This window comes from Chaetodon trifascialis, chromosome 4 (assembly GCF_039877785.1).
Source record: "Chaetodon trifascialis isolate fChaTrf1 chromosome 4, fChaTrf1.hap1, whole genome shotgun sequence".
Taxonomy (NCBI): domain Eukaryota; kingdom Metazoa; phylum Chordata; class Actinopteri; order Chaetodontiformes; family Chaetodontidae; genus Chaetodon; species Chaetodon trifascialis.
The window spans coordinates 1401213-1422101 of record NC_092059.1 but is presented as its reverse complement, the minus strand read 5'-3'; the positions used below and the strand labels follow the sequence as shown (position 1 = coordinate 1422101).

The window sequence follows — 20889 nt, the reverse complement described above, 5'->3', positions numbered from 1 at the left end:
TCTCAGTCAACTTGACTTTGCGTGGAAACTCCACATCTCGGGACATTCTTTTGGTTGTTCACCCAAACCACACACTGTTAACAGCTGTGCAGTATTTCACTCAGACCGCTGCGAGATTTTCTCTTTTTTTGTGCCGAGCTCTTTTCCAAAACCACTCATTAATAAAGTATTTGTGATCATGTGGCACTGACAGCGGGACAAAGATCACTGCATGAGCGAGCGAGGGAGGGCCTGAAGTGAGGAGGGAAAAAACAAAGAGAAACGGGATGAAAGCGAGAAAAGGAAGAGGAAAAAAGGTGGATGTTTTAGGAGAAGGGTTAAGAAACACTCTCTTTCCTGCTCTCTTGCACACACACACTCCTCACGCAGACTCCCCGCCCCTCCCTCGCTCTTACTGTCTCCTCTGTAATGAGCTCCAGATGTGCTGCTAAGGATGGGGGTGGGTGGGTGAGGGCGAGGCGGGAGGGGGAGGGGGGGGGGGGGAGGGGGGGAGCGGTGGGGGAGCTGCCTCGCATGTCATGAGCTCGGGCGTGGACAGACGCTGTCCGAGGGGACGCTGTCAGCCCTGATGGAGTGGCTGGCCAGGGCCTCGGGGCGCAGAGGGGGGAGGAGAATGAGGGGGAGGAGGGCGAGGGGTGGGGGGGTCAAAAAGATCTCCACATCTGGAATCACTTCAGGTCAGCCCGGGCCCTGGCTGTGAAAGGTGAGACCGGGCGCCTGGCAGGGGAGAGGGGGACAGGGGTCTGACACTGGACATACCACAGTCGGGGATCAGCAATCAGGAAAACAACCAACAGCCCAAAATAAAACGGCTGCAAAGAAAACACAAATCTCCCTTTTTAATGTGGCATACAAGGCAGAGAAAACCCTGAAGTCACATCAATGAAGCGCCTCTTTATTACCACCAAGACTCACTCAGCTTAAACACACAGCTTAAACAAGTCCTTAAATCTTTCACTCAGCTAAAAAAGGGAAAACTGCAGCGGAAGAAAGACGCTTTTACAAGTAAAAGTCCTGCATTCAAAATAAACAGGTTCAAAGCCGTCAAACCTCCCACGCTGGAGATGATGAGATGACGAAAAGCTCCCAAATTTTCATGCTTTCGCGGGGATTTCCCTGCCCTCAGATCCGATGAAGGATCGCATGCCAAAGTCAAAAAGAGCCTCAGACCTCGCTCCTTCCCTGAAACTCACTTTCATCAAGCGACAAGAGGCCGTTTCTAAAAGAGCTTCAGCAACACAGACAGTTTGTAAAGCATCTCAGACTGTCAGATGGAAGCAGTCAAGTACAAATTACAATAAAATACTCCTGCATGTCAAAGCTGGACTGAAGAAAGAGTACAAAACAGGAAACTAAAACGCTGAATTACTGATGATAGATGCTAAACAACAGCATAGACAAAAAACAGCAAATATTAAAGATAAAAGTTTCCTGCAGTTACTAAAATTGAAGGTGTTTATTTTTGTGCCGAATTCATCAGAAGACAGTAAAAATTTGGAATATGCTGAAGACAAAGCTCCTTCGTGTGTGTGATGTTTGCCACAGTCAAAGTAAAATAAAACCTCTGACTTTCTGAAGGGAGTTCAGTTTGTGAAAAAGAAACCGCTCTCTGATTCTGGGTCTGAACTGCAAACAATAAACCGCTCCAGAAAATATTTCCACAGGCTATGTTCTCATGTGACCGCACATATCGAGCACTTTGTACTCGCAGTCTCACAAAAGCTGAATTCGAGCCCACTTTAACGGCCCGAGCGCCATACGAGGACGGACGTGGACACGTGTTGGTGGACGGTGGAGGCTGCGAGGGGCCGAGGAGAAGAAACACCTTGTGTGACAGCGAAACGAGGCCCGGGGGCCCTCCATATTAAGGAGAGGATTTCCCTGCTCATAAATATCCTGTTTTTAAGATGGAAATTTCAGGTTGTGGTAATCAGGAAAAAAGAAAACACACAAAGCAGCAACAGCTTGAGGTTTCTGCGAAGGAGAATCTGTTCTCGAGCTGTAAATCTCTCTTTTATGGGGCGTGCACGAGGTCCAACATCACTTTGCTTTCCAAATGGTCTCAAGTATAAACACGCTTATTTCTTACAGTTTGTGAAGCATGATTTAAGTCTGACTGCGTTGTAGCAATCATGTATTTTTGTTTCTGATGATTTAAAAACCTTCCAACCATAATGATTCCCTCAGAGATCTCCAAAAAGCTTCCCAAAGCGTGGAAAAGTTTCCTCCTTTGTCAGATCTGTCAATTGGACACTGTGCCATCGCATTGCTTGAAATGCATTTTTATTAATATACAAGTTTTAATTCTGTTACAATTAAAGGATACCATAGGAAATTAAGAGAATCTACTGGGTTTGGATTCAGAAATACATTAGCCTCTCCTTTATATTGGACTATTACATGAAAATCAAAATGCGTTGAAAATGTTTGCGCGTCAGTGGTATAACATGGACAGAAATGTGGAAAAACAAAACTAACGCTTTTAAAGAAACTGATAAATGTCAGAAGTCCTCGTCGGTTTGTTGTTGATTTTAAAAGAAAAAAAAAATGTTGTTGATCCCACGTTCGGTGTGTAATTTGATCCGACGCCGCGGCCAAAGGGACCAAAGGAATTCCACGTAGTCTCCGCTGAGCTCGAGCTCTCTGACTGAAAACAAACCATCTTTGGGAAACTCGCCCTCCGCTTCAGTCACAATCACAAATGTAAAACTACGCAGATATTCGGCTACAGCGTCCAGCCTAGATGTCTTTTTAAACAAACAAGAGTTCAGTGATGCTCAGGAGAATAAACACGGCGGCTTGGGGAGAATCCCGCCATCACTCGTAGTCCAGCATTTGCATGTGGGTGTAATAGTACTCAGTGGAGGCTGCTCCAGAAAGGAGAGGAGGCTTCGCGATCCAGGGCGCGAGAGGTGGTGCTCATCCCAGAGACGGTGTCCGTCCGCGGGGGTCCGGCAGCAGAGAGGGTCCCCTCCCCTCCTGCCCGAGCCCCCGGCCTCTCCTCCTCCTCTCAGTTGACCGTGGGCACCTGGTTCAAGCTGTACTCCTTGGCTTTGAGCCGCAGGTTGGCGATGCTGTTGGCCATGTTCATTCCCTGGGACGTGTTGGTGTTGGAGCAGGTGGGCGGGTAGGTGGCCATGGCGCTGAGGGGGAGGGGAAAGACGGGGAAAAGGTTACATCACCTGTGGCTGACAGCGAGCTGAAGCTCATGAGCCTCAGCTGTGGAAATATGAAAAGGAACAGAAGAGATTTAGACTAAATCTGATGTTAAGACAGAAACCCCAACAGGAAGTTCACCAGCATTTCTGCACATTTAACCCGACTGTAGATCAGCGGACAGCTCCACTTTCAACGCACGACTTTGGACTTTTACTGAAATATGAGCCAGCAAATTCGATTAACTCGTCTCTGGAAGAAGACGGCTCTGTGTCCTCCCACGCGACCTTTGACGAGGGTCAGGTCTCAGTTCTCGTCTCTAATCGTCACTTCACCCACGAGCTCACGCCTCTCACTGACGCCTGACATGACTTCATTAATAAAGTAAAACAAGAGGATTTCTAGCAGCGAGTCCTCTAACTGGAGCTTTCTGCCACGTCTCATGACCTTCATCAGCAGATGGAGTTTGATGAAGATGAGAGTTTGAACGGTCAGAGTTCCTGTTAATGTCGTTTCCTTCTGGCTCCTTTTCAGCATCAGCGTCGTCTTCTTGTCTGATTCTTTACTTTTTTCTGTTTTTTGTCTCTTGTTTTGGGAGTGAAGGGGTTTTTTTTTTCACCTCTTTAGGACAGAGGACAAATCTGTCCTTCTGTTTCACCAAACAGTCGAGTCTCACTGCTCATGATTTACTGACTTGTTTGTTTTTTTGACCAAAACGCCGTAAATTTGTGCAGCCTTTGTTTTCAGTTCATGCCAGAAGTCAATTTCCAGAGGCTGAAACTCTGCTTTGTTTGGGTCAGCATCGAGTCAGAGTGATGTCCTCCTCTGTCCTACTCTGTCCTCCTCTGTCCTACTCTGTCCTCCTCTGTCCTACTCTGTCCTCCTCTGTCCTCCAACGTGCTGGACCAAATGCTTTGTTGCTTTTTCACTTTCTGTCCTCAAACTGTGGACTTCTCTGACGCTTTCATTCAGTTTGTCTTCAGGATTCATCGTAATCATCATGAGACACGTCGATCTGAATAACTCTATAATGTCTTTTCTAATTTTTCCATATTCAACACGAACATAACGTCAATACTAAAAATAACTAAAAGTTATTCATTTGTTGTTTTTTTCTTTATGGATCAGCTGTTTTCTCTTTAAAGCTCAGTATAATGGACGATTATCACTGTGATAATTCAGCTGTGATTTAAAAAGTCTGCAGCGATAACGTGAGTTTAAAAGTAAAAGCAGACACGATGCTCGCTGATTCTCTGCCTCCAGCACGTTCGAAGCAGCAGAATCAGAAACGAGAGGAAAGAAACAGCTGCCATTAACTCAACTAATGCTTCTGAAAATTGGCTGAAATGTGCAAAAATACTGGTTAGATCCTTCGAAAACAACAAAAAACCTCATTGCATTTAAATGAAAGTGGAAAATTAATACAAAACATTCAAAAAGCAAAATAAAATTCAAGAAATACAATAAGAAAACAGACAGGGCTGTATGAAAGTGTGGAAGAGCAGCAGTATTCTGCTTTAAAGGAGGATCCTGCTGCTCTTCCTGAACAAGAGAAGAACTAAATGGAGTAAAGTGAAAGCGTACTTGTTCTCTGAGGGCAGCATTTTCTGTGGCACTCGCACTGGCCCCCCCTCCGGCATCGGATACCAGCTTTAGGATAATATACAGTGAAGTGTTAGCACCACATTAGCGTGTTCCACACAGCATTATTCCTGTTTCACAACAGATTTCCCTCGCTGCTCCGCGTCCGGCCAAAAAGCTCTCAGTGAGTCTGAGCCGCGGCCGCAGGTTTTGACACTTTATACCCACTTTCATAACGGAGGATTACTGCAAGTCATGACCAATGTAACCAGAGTCACAAAAAATGTTGCCCAGTAGAGCTCTGTCTCTCTGTGTAGCCTTCATTATCTGGTGTAGTGTAGCAGAGAGGGGTCACGGGGGTCAACAGTGGATTTAATACGCTTTGTTTTCACATTATCACCTCGTCAGGAGGGTCGCGGGACCTGGCCCCGCCCCGCTCACGCTGACAGAGGGGAGCGACGGCACCGAGGCCGAGGCCGAGGCCGAGGCCGAGGAAAGGCCTGTTTGGATTCAGCACAATTAGTCTGAGCGAGATGTGTGCAGGACGGAGAAACGGCTGCAGGGAGGACGAAGGCAGGAAGGCCACAGCAGAGCGAAGAGACAGAGGAGAGGAGGTCAGACAGCGTCGACGAAGAGGCTGGTGAGCGAAGCAAAGATGGAGAACAGAGATGGAGGAAGAAGTTTTACTCAGATATCTTAGAATGACTTCAGTGTGCATGAAGTGAAGAGAAGATGAGCTAAAACCACCGGAGCTTCACCAACAGCGACAGAACCAGACATGAAGACTTCCTCATGTCCGGGCGTGACGTCTCGTAAAGCATCTCCACGAAACTACGTTTATCTGAGCATCACACGCGTAAATGACATATACGACCATCAGTCATCGCCTCTGATCAAACAGTCATCAGCAGGACGGAGATCACACGCACAAAGAGCAAAAAGAAAACGTACATTACATCATTTCTGGAACTGTAACACGACACTACATAATAATACTACAACAGCATAAAACTATAAACTGAGGGCTGAACATGTGATTTAGTCGCGTTCTGCGCACACGGCAGCGCAGCAGTTTGTGCTTAAACGTTAAATTTAACATGGCAGTTTGGCACCGAGAGGTCAGCCGCTGTAAAAGCTAAGCCAAAGCAAACCACAGAATACTGCAATATCACAGCGGAGAATACTGCGTTACAGACAAAAGTCCTGCTGCTCAGTACGTAAAAGGCCGAGCAGGAAATCAGCTGATTCTCTGACGAGTTCTCACACACAGTCGATTGTTATTCATTAAAAACGTTTTTTAAATCAACACATTAATGAAATATTCACATTAAATATATCCACAAAATATTACTGAAAAAGAAAAAGAAACATGCCTGAAAGCCTTTGTGTCCTCAAACCAGAGCGTCCAAAAGGTTCAGGATTAATTATCTGAAAGTGAATCTGAAGAAGACTCAAACCGGAATGCTAACTGCTAACCGCTAACAGTTCAGTGTGTGTGTCACGGTCTGACTGATCTTCATCCATTAAAACACATCAGTGAGCCTCACTGTCGCTCCTTCATCACCATGAACACACACACACACACACACACAACACACACACACACACACACACACACACACACACACACACACACACACACACACACACACACACACACACACCGTCCTGCTGCCACAAACACTCACTACAGCACCTAATGTGGATTCATCCGCCGCTGAAAATAGTCCCAGCAGAAGCTCTACTTCCTCCTGATTGGCTGATAAAAACTGCAGCTGTTTGAGCAAATAAAGAAGCTTTTAAAAGACTTTCATCCTCAGCAGAAACCAGCGAGAAGTCGATTCACGTCTGCGTCGATCGGACACGCGCGAATAAAGTTTGCCTGAATAAAAGAAGACACGTTGAGCGTCACGCTGACCTGCAGCTCATCAGTTTGAGTCCAGGTGGATCAGAGGAGATGAAGACGGTCAGAGGAACTATGAGGAGTATGTGCAGGTAGAGGAAGAGGAGGAAATGAAACAATAACAGAGAGCGGTGCTGGGGTCAGTGTGTGTGTGTGTGTGTGTGTGTGTGTGTGTGTGTGTGTGTGTGTGTGTGTGTGTGTGTGTGTGTGTGTGTGTGTGTGAACATGTGGTTACTGTAGTATCAGTCCTGCTTTTTTAACTGTGTGATTTGGTGTTCTACTGCAGTAATACTGTAGTATTTCTAGTTTTCACTCCACTGATTTTACTTCCCACGTGGTAGAAACTCATTTACATTCACTGATTTCTGTTTCTGTTTGACTTTCTTTCCTTCCAGTTTGACATTTCCTTTGCTGTCAGATCAGCTCACAGGTCGTCAGTACAGGTGTGTCCACAGCGTGTTGTGATGTCAGTGTCAGGTGAGGAAACAGAGTGGTGTCTACCTGTAGGGGGCAGCAGAGCCCCAGGACAGGTAGTCGTTAGGGCGTGGCGCAGGGCGCGGTACGATCGGCTGCTCCACCGCCGTCACGTCTCCTGAGTAAGATTTGAGGAGCGAGGCGTTTTTGCTGGCCAGCATGGCGCGCTCGTTCCGGCGGAACTTAGCTCTCCTGTTCTGGAACCACACCTGGAACGAGAACAACAAAAGAACAGCAACAGGATGAACGAGTTCATGATCACCCAGAGAAGCCAAAAGATGGCAGAGCATCCGGCCAGCGTGGTCACAGAGGAGAGTTCTCATTGGACCAATCAGCTCGTGACACTTTGCATCCAGAGCCAATGAGCTGTGACCTTTACGTGGACCGTTAGCAGAACTTAAACTCAAACATCCACCAGAAGCTTTTTCCTCATGAGTCTCTGAACACACACGCACACACACATCCTTCATCTACAACCCCCCCCCCCCCCCCCCCCCCCCCCGATAAACAGATGATGATGTGACTCGGGGGTGCTAAGGTTGCTCCTCGCTGTGAAATCAAATCCGCTACTCAGAGCCGCGGGCGCTCGCAGGGGCTCGCCGTCCTCTGACGCACGGCCTCAGGAATGAGCCCAAAGTCTCTTTTATCAAAGGATTTCTGCATCGCGCTCTGCTACACATTAATCACAGATGTGCTGCTTCTCTCCCTCCAACATCACCATTTCCTCTTTCCCACTCGCTCTGCCCGCAGAGCTCACACTCTCACTGCCGTCCTCACAAAATGGGCGATTAAACGCAGAAAAACGCGACACACACACATGTTGACCTGCAGTCCGTCCATCAGGTCCGCTGAGTCTGCGCTTCAGGCTCACATACATGCGAGTCACATCACTGATCATGAGGCCTGCGGCGTTTAAAGGAATAAATGCACGAACGTTCACATTTGAAAGCTTTCTCAGTGGGATTTCCACGGACGTTCACTTTTGTTGCTCCTTCTTTGACAGTTTGAACGACTCTAAAACCTCTTTAGCTGTTAGAGGTCATTCTGGAGAAACTTTGTTGATTTCTCTGTTACACAGCGTTGGCGTCTTGACCACGAGCGCCAATGCTGCTTGTCACTGATTGGCTAGAATCGTGTCGTGAGGCTCGGTCTGAGCCTTTCTTTGGATGCCTTTAAAGCCTCTCAGCGCTCGCACAGAGCAGACAGCTGAGCTGAGTCTCTCTGAATATTGACCATCTTCCTCCATCTTGACTCGCCACCTTTAGTCCAGATCAAAGACATCCAGGCGACATAAACACAGATCGCCTTCAGGATGAACCTCTCAGCTTCATGAGCTGTGATAGGACTGGGCCGCCCTGGGTTCTGTCTGTCAGGTTACGAGCCGTCTGATTGGTGGAGCTTCGTGATGATATGCAGCCCGGTTGCAAAACTCAGGGCTGAAAATACGCCCCGTCACTTCTGTCTTTTTGTCTTCATTTGAGGAAGCAGTGAGGATACAAACAGGAAATGCAGGGAGAGAGAGGAGATAGCAGCAGCAGGGCTAGCGGACTGAAGCTGGGGGGGGTCACTGTTTTGTTTTACTGTATCTATAATTATTGATCAATACAGACAAACTGGTATCTTCACCGCTGGGCCACCAGACACCCCAACAATGATTTCACTCTCTAACTGCTTTATTCTAGATTTTGTGTTTGCAGCTGTAACTGAAGCTTTATCTCAGTCTCAGGATCGACTTCATTGCCCCCCCCCATCCCAAAGCTACACCCACAAAGACAAATTCCACTAAATGACTGGAGTTGCATTTGGGATATTAAATCCATATTCTGCTCTGTAATTGACGACATTTGGAAGCGTGATATCACTCATTTCGTATTTAGCTCCCGTTCTGCTGCGGCGCTCATGTGTTGAGCACATTTGTCGTTTATCACTGATCTGTAGGCCTCTGAGGAAATTAGATATCATTACATCCACTTTTCTGATCACATCCAGCCCTCGCTGACTCTGAACTATCAGCGATTATTGAAGATTTATCGAGAAAATCAGACTGAAAGTGCTGACAAGTTCTTATCAGGTCCTTTGAAAGCCCATAATGTGAAATCCAAACACGCTAACAGGCCCTGATAACCGCCAGCCACTGAACAGGCTAATTAACCAAATCTATTAGTGTAAGAGCTACCAGATGACGTGAGGGAACTGCTGCCTGTGCTGCTCTGCTGATAACAAAGCGGCAATGAATCCTGTTTGAGCCACGAGGACCTGAGGTTCCTTCACAGGTTCCACACAGTTCAAGAACTTCAAGAAGCTGCTTATTTCTGTGTCCCCGCAGAGGAAAGGTTGACCGACCCGTTCAGACTTCAGGACGTGAATATCGACTTTTCTGGCTTCTCCTGCTTTGATCAAAGGTTGAACTGTCTGAAAAATCACTGCTGCTGGAGGAAACCCTCAAACTTTATGGACCAGGGTTTTATTTTGTAAGGGAGGAAGAGTCTCTGAGTGAAGTTACAGGCTGGTGAAGCGAGCGTGAAGGTTCGTACCTGGACTCTGGCCTCGGTGAGGTTGACCCGGCGGGCCAGGTCCTCTCGGACGAAGGCGTCGGGGTAGTGTGTCCTCTCAAACACTCTCTCCAGAGCCTGGAGCTGGCTGCTGTTGAAGGTGGTCCTGTTCCTGCGCTGCTTCCTCTTCTTCTTCTCCTCCGTGTTCATCTGTTCATCTGCAGGCAGAAGAGGAAGGTGATGTAACACAACCTTTATAGGACTGGATGGGAACACAGGTCTCCCATTTAAGTCTGCAGCTACGTCCAGAGGAGGTCAAATAAAAAACAAAACCCGTCAAAGCCGCGTGTCAGACCACATCAGATTTTAATAATAGCTGCTGCTGCTGCAGGCTGTTCTGAACAGCTGGCGCCTGCTCAGACCTCAATCACAAATCTAAATAATCAGAGCGCTTAAAAGAATTCAACAGTGACGTCCAGCCAAGGAGAGATCAGTGACATCACACGTGCTTTACTGTTAATGTGCTTTAAAAAACGGACTCGCTCTCTGCGTGTCAGGTTTTTGGAGACGTTTGTGCATCGTCATGAATTCAATTAGCCAACAGGAAACTGAATTAGCACCGAGAAGCTGCTCACGCGTTAACACATCAGTAACTCTGACACTTCCTCGCTTTCTGACACCGGAGCAGTTTGGATCTGAGGCCTTCATCGAGGAATCGTCCCACAGCTGTCCCCAGATCTGCCTCCTGAGCTGCAGCTGCTGCCGAGCACTTTACCTTCAGCAGGAGAGGACAGGTAAAACTCCTGAACTTCACATTTTCAGCCGAGAGCTTTTCTTTAACCGTTCACAGTTTCTTCATCACAGACGGGTCTGAATTCTCACTTCCATCACTGAATCAGACGATAACACAGCAAAACACGCAAAGTGCTGCTACGGCCAGGTAGGTGAACTACACACACACACACACACACACACACACACACACACACACACACACACACACTTCCCGTCTGACTGTTCACTTCAAGCAAACATGAAATGAAAATATTCAAAGTGACAGTTGTCTTAAAGTGTTTGACAGATTTTTTCGCAGTAAAAAGAACGTATTGATCAGTGATCGGAGGTCCGCTCACCCACACTGGATAAAGACACGTGATGCCCACGGCTTGGAAAATACACAATAATCCCACAGTGACATCTTTTTAGAGACAAGTCCTCGGGTACGATGGAAAACCCTGTTTTGGTTGAATTTTTGAAAATACCGTTTTTAAATGTGAGAGTAAATCGCTCTCATGTCAGAAACAGATCGCTCAAACCTGCACGAACACAAACCAAAGCGTCTGCGGTGTCACAGATTTCACTGAGGATTTCCAGTTTTTAGTTTGGATGAACTGATTCTGAGATCTGATTTAAAAATGCTTCAATCTGCACCAGAAACAAATCACTTAGTCTGATTATCACACAGACAGACGGACTGAAAACGTCCGTCCTGCTAACAGAGACGTCTGATCCGCGTCGGCTCACACACCTTCCAGCCTCCAGCTCCGTGAGCTCGAGTCCCGCCTCGGCGCTCCTGCAGGCTGGAATCAGTGCTGGGCCTTTGCGGCTCCACAACAAGACCACAAAATAACACTTTCACACTGAAAACCGGCTGTGATCATCCACGGTGCTGCCTAATTAGAGCCCCCCCCCCCCCCACACACACACACACACACACACACACACTCACTCTGTTTTCTGCTGCTTTATTTGAGGATTTCAGTGCTGAGAAAGTTTCCACAGTAAAAATAAATCTTGTACTTTTGCCTCCATTTATCTTTGAATTATTGGCCTGAATAATGAGTTTCTTTACGTTTCGTATTTCAACACGTAGAAAAAAAACTTGTATTTCTGTTTCAGAAGCTCTGAAAAAGCTTTTTTCTTCTGAGGCCTCGCAGCGGCTCATTGACACTTTTAGACTGAAAATAGAATAAAGTAGATTTTGTAAAGCCAACAATTAAAAATGATGTGTTGGTTTCTTTGCTTTAAACGAGAGGCAGAGCAGAAATGCTGGAGCCTCGCTGACGTTAGCAGAGCCGACTGGAGAAAACACTTTCTGTTCCTCTTAAAGGAATTTTTAGATTTATTTCAAAATGGTGTTTTAGTTTTAGTTTGTTTTAGTTTTAGTTTGTTTTAGTTCATAAATTTGATTTTAAGGAAAAGTGAATAATGTGCAGTTCAGTCTGAATATTCTGTGATGCAGCGTAACATTTCAGCTGATGCAGAGACGACAGTTTGGTCAATGTTTTACTTCAGTATTATCTCTAAAGCAGTACTTGTACTTATAAAGGAGTTTTTCACTGTGATATTGATACTTTTACTTCAGTAAAAGTTCAGTTTTTTTCAACGCTGTCGGATAAAAAACCAAAGATCTAAAACTGGAATTAAGAATTCTGAAAAGTAAAGTTGAAGAGAAAATCTTCTCCTGAGCTTCTTTTACTCAGTAAATGTAAAACATTTAAAGGTAAAGTTTGATATCGTCGACCCAACATGTGGAGAAGATGTTTGATGTAAAAGCTGGAAAACTGGCCGATACCAGAAATCCCTAAAATTTGGAGCTGCAAGGTTGAAGTCAAGTGGAAAAACGTTTCGCCTCCAACTTTGAGGTTTTCATATTTCCAAAAGGAGAGATTTTTAACATCCATGACACTCTGACAGACACAGCTCTATTTAATGGCTCTTCTGGCTTTTCGAGCACTTTTTAAAGCTGATTGGACGAAGAACCAACAGCGAAAGATGTGACAAAGATGCTGGACTCAAACCGGCGACACGCTCTGCCTCTTAAACCGCTGAACCACCAGGACGCTCCTGCTCAGGAGAAAAACTCTCAAAGCACAACTTCACCGTTCACACACACACACACACACACACACACACACACACACACACACACACACACACACACACACCTCGCTGGGTGTCACACACTCTGTCATGGAGCAGATGTGTCAACACTCAGCCTGTTTGTTTTCTTGTCACCATGTCGTCTAATTAGAGAAAAACTTCCTTCCTTCGGTCTCGGCCAATCGGGGGGCAGCTGAGAGCGAGCTGGATGTGACTCTGCTGATCTGCTGCTTTACACTGAGCGAATATGGCGACCCTTCGCTGTGATCAGCGTGTCCTCATCACCCTGAAAGTCACCTCTCACATCGGCTCATTGGAGGGATTTTTCAGGCCTGGCCAGTTTTTCAAAATTTCACCAGAAAAAAGCAGAAATTTGAGAAAAGTTGTAAGAAAAAATTACAATAATTCAGCGTGAAGCAAAAAAAATGTTTTCTTCTTCTATGAATTTAATCATCCGGTGATTTTTATCTTTGAGTTTATTCACTTTTTTACAGCTGATGCACATCTTAATGATGCAGATTTAAAAAGCAGGAAACTGAAGTCTGATCCTTAAAGACGCTTAAAGAAACTCCTCCATCAGAGGTCAGTGAACGCACCACACAGCCCAGAATGACTTCACTTCACAGAAAACAGCAAAGACTTTGAACTGTTTGCTCTCTTTTCTGCTTGCTGGGAGATATTTTATTGTTTTTGAGGGTCTACTTTCCTCTTTTATTTTTTCTTTATATTAAAGCAGAAAATCAATAATTATATTCAGACTTTATAATTAGAGAAAAAACCCTGAAAAAAGAAAGTTTTGTGCCTCTGACTCTTTTCTTCTTCCTCATCCTCTTAATCTTTTTGTGACCTTTCAGACTCATCTTGCTGACCCTCTGTGGGGGTCCTGGCCCGCCTGAGGTCCACAGTCAACAGATTAAAACCAGTTTTTAAATCCAGAAAATCTAAACCTGCAGCTGTTTTAAAGGCTGTGTTTTATTTTATTTATTACAATCTGTTCTGGACAAGTTTCTGTTGCATAATTTAATTTAATTTAAAGAACTTCACATTTATCTGCAGTGAAATCTGAATTATGCAGAAAATTTGCTTTTAATTTTCATAATTGAAATTTAACAAATGACTCGAGTAAAGTACCGACAGCCGGGCCCTCTGTGGCCCTGAGCAGGTCTCCTCCTGCGGCCCTGCTTTGGATGATGAGGTGGATGGAGGAAGGTGTCAGAGAGGAGCGGCTGTTCACGCTGACGGCGGCCGCGTATGGTGGCCGGTGACCGCGCGCGCTTCCCAGAAAGAGCCGTTTGACTGTCTGCAGCTTCAAATGGAAACCATGACGCGCTCCATCATCATCAGCCCGTTTCATGACGTGACAGCCGCAGAAAGAAGCCTGTGAGCCAGAGAACAACGAGCAGGAGCGACGTTTGATCTGAAGAGGCCACGAGGAGCGAGAGGGAGGCGGAAAAACGCCTTGAAGCGGGTTCATCTGATCACATGACCGACTGAAATATGACATATAATTCAATAACTCTCTCCTGTGTGAATGCTGAATTTCTTTTCCGCTGATTTAATTCTTTTTTATTTTATTTTGCACAGTGGAAATGTGGCTCAAACACAAAGAAAACAGGTTTCAGTAAATCTAAAACGTGTAAAACTCTATTTTAAAATTAACGACTTTCACATGCGACTCTGTTATTTCCTGGATGACGTGTTTTGAGTTTTATTTCAAGGGGACCAAAATAAAAACGTATAAAATCCAAATATCGTGTTCCCAAAGACTCCCAGACTTCTTTTAATAGCGGAGCAGATCCTGAGCGGCGGTCTGGCCTCGGAGAGCTTTTAATTAAGGCCGCAGGGCGACAATTAAAACAGCCAATCAAAGCCATTCCCATCACCATCATCATCATCATCATCATCATCATCATCATCATCATTGTCGTCGTCCAGCACGTGAGATGAGTGTGATGTGATGAGCAGCATCAGTGAGGAGGAGGAGGAGGAGGCCGAAAATCCTCAGACACATTTCTGCTGTTTTTCTGTGGAATGCTGCTTTTTGGATGTTTCCATCACGTGTTCATTAATATTCACGGAAACCTGGGAACTGATTTTAAAATGTCAGCTGTTCACACCACCTGTGGCTTTCACCTTTCTGTCCGTAAGGTTTCAGATAAAATGTCATCTGCTGATAAATGCACGAGATCTGAAAAACTCAACAAACCCAGAAGAACAGCACAAACCTTCCTGCTCATCGAACTAATATTTATTTGTTTAAAGCGGCTTTAAAATTAAATTAAAATCATCTTTCAGCTCAAGAAGATGAGCTGAGATGCATTTCTTTGATTCTTTAATTGTTGGAGGGACACGCGCTTTAATGGTGGCTCAGACTCAGACACTCAGAAAGAGTTTGACAGGCCGAAAATCACCGAGAATTAACGGCGTGACCCTCCTCTTCCTCCCGCATGTTTCTCCGATTTTTAGCCTTTAAAAAATAACAATAACACTCATTAAAGCCTGAAACGTTTCTGTCAGCCTCCGCGAGGAGGAGGAGGAGGAGGAGGAGGAGGGAGCCTTTATTTACTCTCTCGACGGTGCTCCGGAGAGGCGAGCGGCGGGCAGTTTTAGCCAACGTCCGCGCGCGCAAAGGCGCCTTTCAACGCAGCACAGCTGAGAATAACGAGGCTGGCTTCAGGCCGGGCCGTCAGCGGCAGCTCGCGGAGCAGTGGCCGCTGCTGAGTCACCAAACTCGGCCTGGTTTTTGCGCACACGCGGAGGAATGAGTGGCGGCTGAAAAACTGGCCTTCTTCGTTATTTGGTGGTTAATTGTCACAGATGTTGATCATCAAACTATCACACGTGTCAGGACGTCATGCGACTCACTTTTTTTTCTTTTTCAGAATAAACGTGTTTCAGTTTTTACTCGCTTTTATTTTCTCTGAAATAAAAAGCTCAAAATCTGCAACATTAAAAAAAAAGTGGCCTCCTTCAGGTCAACACTCATGAGCGCGAGATTTATTACCCCCGAGTCTGACTCGCAAGGTTACTTCACTGACCATGTCCACCAACATCACCATACCTCACTGACATCAAAGTGTTAATGGTGAATTAATGGCCGTTTTGAGGGGGAGGCCGTCAGGGATGATGCATTGCCAAAACTCACTAAAGGATTCCTTCCATGCGCGCTGCTCTCTGCAGAGCTCCATTCATGCGCTCTGCGCGCGGACACGCGCCGCAGCATAATGAAAACAAATGACTGGAGTTTCCAGCGTGTCATTAGAGCTACATTTGAGTGAAATTTGCAGAATTTTCCAGAGATCAAACCTGATAACGTGTTGTTTTCGCCTCAGAGGAATTTTAAGATTTTGGTCAGAAGACTTAAAGTTGCTTTTGAGCTCTTCTGCTCGGTCCCAGCCTGTTCGGCCTCTGCTTTTCACTTACTCTCCTGCTGGGTCGTGTCGCTCCCGCTGGTCAGCCCCGGAGACTCCAGCATACTCCTCCCCGCCTCCCCGACGCTCTCGTCCGCCTGGGTGCCGACCATTTCCCCGGCCTCTTCCAGATCCAACAGGTGGCTGACCGAGAAGTTCTTTTTGGCTTGCAGGTTGTCCAGGTTAGACGTGATCGGACTCTCCAGGCGGTTTGATATCGTGGCTTGCCTGTCCATTACATGTGCATAGCTAGAAGTCATGACGCAAGTGGGGAACAGCGGGAAAAGCGGAGCGGCAATAAGAAGGAAGAGGAGAGTTAGAAGCGAGCCAAGCAGATCCGTGCATGCAGAACGCACAAGCAGCGCCTCCACAAAGCAGCCAAAGAGACACTCGGTTCTTCCGAGCAGGAAGCGGATCTGTTCACATCCAGATCAGCCGCGGAAGGCTCGAAAAAACTTCAGCAAACTTTTCTCCTCGCCTGCTTTTCCCGACCAAACTCCTACAGCCAATCCATCCGCAGTGCGCGTCAACGCCAACACGAAAAACACCAGTTCGTCCTGCTGCCTGAGAGCGAGGCGGCTTTCAGAGGAGTCCTGTGAGGAGAAGCTCTCTTCCCACTCTGGTTGAGTCACATCTGAGCAGGAAGAGCTGCTGCTGCTGATGACGACCAGATGCGCAAAGCTCCGTGTGTGCGCAAAGCTTGCTCAGCGGCAGCTAGGCGCGGGGAGGCAGGACGTTACCGCCGCACCTCCAGGCCATAGACCCAGTACTCTCTCTCTCTCTCTCTCTCTCTCTCTCTCTCTCTCTCTCTCTCTCTCTCTCTCTCTCTCTCTCTCTCTCTTAAATGAAAGAGAGCCCCGTAATTACGTGGCAATGCCTTTATGTTGTGTCTGACGTTTCACAGGCCCCCTCTATGAGCTGTCCCTCCTCCCTCCCCCTCCTCACCCCCTGCTGAAGGGGGGGGGGGGGGGGGGGTCAGCAGAAACATCACCATCAGCACCATCAACACTCCGGTTGGGCCTGTTTTCGTCCCCCTGACGGCCTACAGAGTGAGTGCGAGGCTGCTGTTATCGCGGCTCGTGCGCTGATAAACCCACTCTGACTGTCCTGCGGTCTGCCACCAATTAAATCAACCATAACTCGTGCCATTCAGTCTGTCCACAGATCTGCCCACAGCGCGCAGGCTGGCCTGTCAGGGTGGCAGAGAACAAACACACAGAGACGTTCTGGATCCCAACGAGTTCTTTGTTCCAAAGTGAGGATAAATAATCCAGGAATGAATAATTTTAACCAAACTAAGCTGCCGCGGGGCCCCCGGGGCCGCCGGGGCCCCCAGTCAGAATCTGCAACATGTCAGTTTGTTGGGGAAATATTTTTGGTTCAGTTGCTATTTTTGTAATTATCCTGCAAATTGTTAAAAGAGTTTAATGAGCGAGAGGGGTTAAACTGTGGCAGCCCGCAGAGGAACATGACATCTGAAGTACTTCTACTTTAGTATTTCATTTTCTGCTAGTTTATACTTGGACTCCACTGCAGCTCACAGGGAATTTTTTACTCTGCCACGTTTATGTGAGAGCTTTATTGACTGTGCACATGCTGATTAATAATCCACAATCTAATTAACAAATGAACTGAGATGTTTAAGTTAAGATAAAATTTATTTATCCAGCAGTAAATGAAGTCATTACTACATTTACTACATTACTCTGAAGTGGTTGTTCTGCATCATACTTTTACTTTTGGTACATCAGGGATCATTTGCATTTAATAGTTTTGTAGTTTCGCTTAAATAAAAATGCAATGAGTACTTCTTCTGCAGCGGACAGACGCAGTTTGACACTGTCTGGTGGAGAAAGTGAATTATTTATCAGCTAAAGAGACAAACACTCCTCTCAGGAGTTGGTGGAAACCAAAGCAGAGCTAAAAGAGAGAATTCTGCTACAGAAACAGAATAATGCTAATGCTAATGCTGCTAATGTGCACCTGAAAGACTGCTGCTGCTGAACACACGTGCAGGTGGGTTTAACAGGCCTCATGAGACGGATGATTGGTGCTAACGTCTCCTCTCTTGGCTCATCACTTCATCACGTGCTGCAAAACGTTGCTCCTGATATTTGGTTTCTTTAATAAAAGTCGAGGTTTCTCTGATCTAAACCAAACGACAGCTGTTTCATTTGTGCCCACGCAGCTCCTTTCACCTGCAGTTTGATCAGCTTTACTGCTGTGTGATTCTCAGGTATCTCACGGGGGCTCAGCCAATCAGAGTCTCTCATCCAATCTGATCTGCATAGGTGAGAATTTGACCGGTCATGTTCTGTCAGTGTGTTGGAAAAGTGAAAATCTCCAAAATCAGAGATTTTGAGGAATTTTCATGCTTTGAAATCAGAATCAGCCAAAGAAAGAAAGAAAGAAAGAAAGAAAGAAAGAAAGAAAGAAACCCGGGGGTCGAGACCCCTCAGACTCCCAGAAAAAACTGCTCTCATTTCTTTGTGTTCAGGACCTTAAAATACTTCAAAAGAAAAAAAAACATGAACAACAACGAGCGATGAGGGGTCACATCATAAAACCTCCTGAAATGTGATGAACCTCTGCTTTGAGTCATCTCACAAATGTTGTGTGTTACATTCGATCATCTTTCCTCCGAATCTGAAACTGAGCGTGAAGCGTCACCGCCGGGTTCATGTAAATGTCTCTGAACTCCAGAGCACAGAAACCGTCTCCAGAGATGGAAAGTACTTCAGCAGTGATACTGCGTTACTTCACACCTCAGCATTTCAGCTAACTGTAGGTTGGAGAGGTGGTGGAAGCCTGGCGGTGGGGGTGGTGGTGTGTGTTGGGGGGGGGTCATGTGTTCAGATGGCAGGACTCGACTCTGGGCTCCAAGCTGCCATAGACATCCCGTAGCTTCCAGCCCCCTGATCTGGGAAAAGAACACTTGATGCCATCAAAGGGACGCGGATTGAATCCAGATGTGGCTCTCTCGTTCTTTCCATGTATTTAATGAAGGCGCAGGGATAGAGTAGACTTTTTCATCATTAGTTTTCCCTCCAGATTCTCTTTTCCTGCCTACAAGTCCATTCCGGTGCCAGCTCGGGCAAAAAAAGAGAGAGGAAAAAAAGGCCTCCCCTTGTCTCAGACTCCCAGTCTTCTCCTCCAGGGCCCCTTTGTTCAGAGCTCGATGTGAAAGTGGCCTGTTTGCTCCGGCTGCAGCAGTTTGTCTGTGGCGAATGGAAACGTCCAAACATCTCTGAAAGGAAAATGCATCCTGCAGAGCTGACGTGAGCAGGAAGAGTGTGTGGAGGAGGCTGAAAGAGAGCTTTGGGGCTAAAAATCTGCATCAGGATGAAAACTTATGCTCAGAAAAGTTTTTTTAGAGAAGCATTTTTCAGAGGAAATCTGTTTTTGTTGGTTTTATTCGGTTGAATAAACGCAGACATGTGACAGAAACAGTCAGCAAAATATTTGCGCTTCATTTAATTAACTAAGGATTATATTAAGCATTCAAGTCAAATCAGTTTATTAATAAAACACATTTAAAAACAACAAAAATTCAGACATGACGAGCCGATAAAAAACAAAAATGAAGATCAATGAATAAATCAATAGTAGCTTTAGAATCAATGATGGCCCAAACAGGACAGCAGAGGACATTAAAGATCATTTCAGTAAAATAAATAAACCATGAAGTGTGACTTCAGGATCGTTTCAGTCACAGAGAAAATCTGAACTCAACACTTGAACTCAGTTCACATCAAGTACATTTAGTTTACGCGGAGGAGCCGAGGGACCCTGAACGTGGACCAGGAGACACTCAGTGGGGGCGTCCTGTCCTGGTGGACCAGAGGTTTGAACCTGAACCCTCTGCCTCGCTGCAGCTCCTGCAGGCGTCTCCATCGCACTGAACTGTGGCCAAAAAATAATCGTTTAAGAAAGAATTCAAGCAGAATCCCTGCAGGACATGAAAAACTCTCCGTCCACGTCTTCAGCCCTGACGCACAATTCTGTCTGTTAGACTCAATATTCACAAATCAGATAGATTTATTATATAGATTTATTTCTGTTTTTGCTACTTGAGTGAAAGATCTGAATAAATAGGAAAATAATCTGTGTACAGCTGCCTCACATCAGAGTTCAGCTTGTTTCCTCAATTAAAGCAAAAGTTAACTCACATTCTTACTGTTTGCTCCAATAAGAAGAATTTTAAGTGGGTTAAACTGCATGAGCCCATGTTCGAGCGTGACAGCAGCGTATTAGCACGTGTGTTTACATGTGGAAAAGAACTACATTTAACCATTTCACAAAGTCTTATTGAACATATTTAATGCCTGAAAGCTCCACATGTCTGATCAGTGTTACAGTCGTCAGTCTGAGCCGCACCGGCAGGTTCTGGGCTCATCTTGACTTCGATAAAGTCCAACACATAAATCTCAAAGACTGATCATTTCCACTCTGATACAGTTTTAAACGGCACAAACCAAAAACAGGAATGATCATAAATTAATAGCAAGCTTCAGTAAATTGGTTTGAGATGGACTTAATCACAGAGTCTGAAGAAAGTCCACACTTCAACTCATGTCAGGACCAGAAGTCTGAACAGGGATAATTAGGCTCTGCACTGGTTTCCAGTCTGGCGCAGCTCTGGGAGGCTGTGGGTGGTAAATGAATGGTGAACCCACAAAAACCTGCTGACCCTCTGAGGCCGGAGTAAATCTTAATGACAGACTTCAGAAAGGTGAGAGTGTGTGATGTTTCTGTCCTCATACAGTCTGTTTTTATGGAAAGTCAGCGACACCCTGATGACCATAAAGCAGCAGCCAATCACTGCAGCCCGCCAGGAAGCAGCTCGTTTCCCTACATTTCAGCAGCATGTTATGTACTTTTACTCCTTTGTTGTACAGATTGAGGTACTTTTCAGATCCACACTTTCAATCAAATGTGAAACCAGATCATGAAATGTGTGTTTTCATGTCCGGATCTGTTCATGTGTGAA

At 45.9% G+C, this 20889-nt stretch overlaps 1 protein-coding gene across 3 annotated transcripts; it reads right to left on the bottom strand.

Annotated features, from left to right (window-relative positions):
* Positions 1-2897: 2897 nt before the first annotated feature.
* Positions 2898-16504, bottom strand: prrx1b (paired related homeobox 1b). 3 transcript variants are annotated; one of them, XM_070961217.1, is made up of 5 exons: positions 15913-16504; positions 9649-9824; positions 7142-7323; positions 4741-4806; positions 2898-3143 (listed from the first exon to the last, which is right to left on the bottom strand). In XM_070961217.1, the coding sequence occupies exons 1-5, from the start codon at positions 16157-16159 to the stop codon at positions 3011-3013; spliced, it is 804 nt and encodes a 267-aa protein (XP_070817318.1). In that variant the 5' UTR covers positions 16160-16504; the 3' UTR covers positions 2898-3010. The 3 variants fall into 3 exon arrangements, with proteins under 3 accessions (XP_070817318.1, XP_070817319.1, XP_070817320.1); XM_070961219.1 differs by having other exon boundaries at positions 2964-3145; positions 4747-4806; XM_070961218.1 differs by lacking the exon at positions 4741-4806.
* Between the last annotated feature and the right edge of the window lie 4385 nt (positions 16505-20889).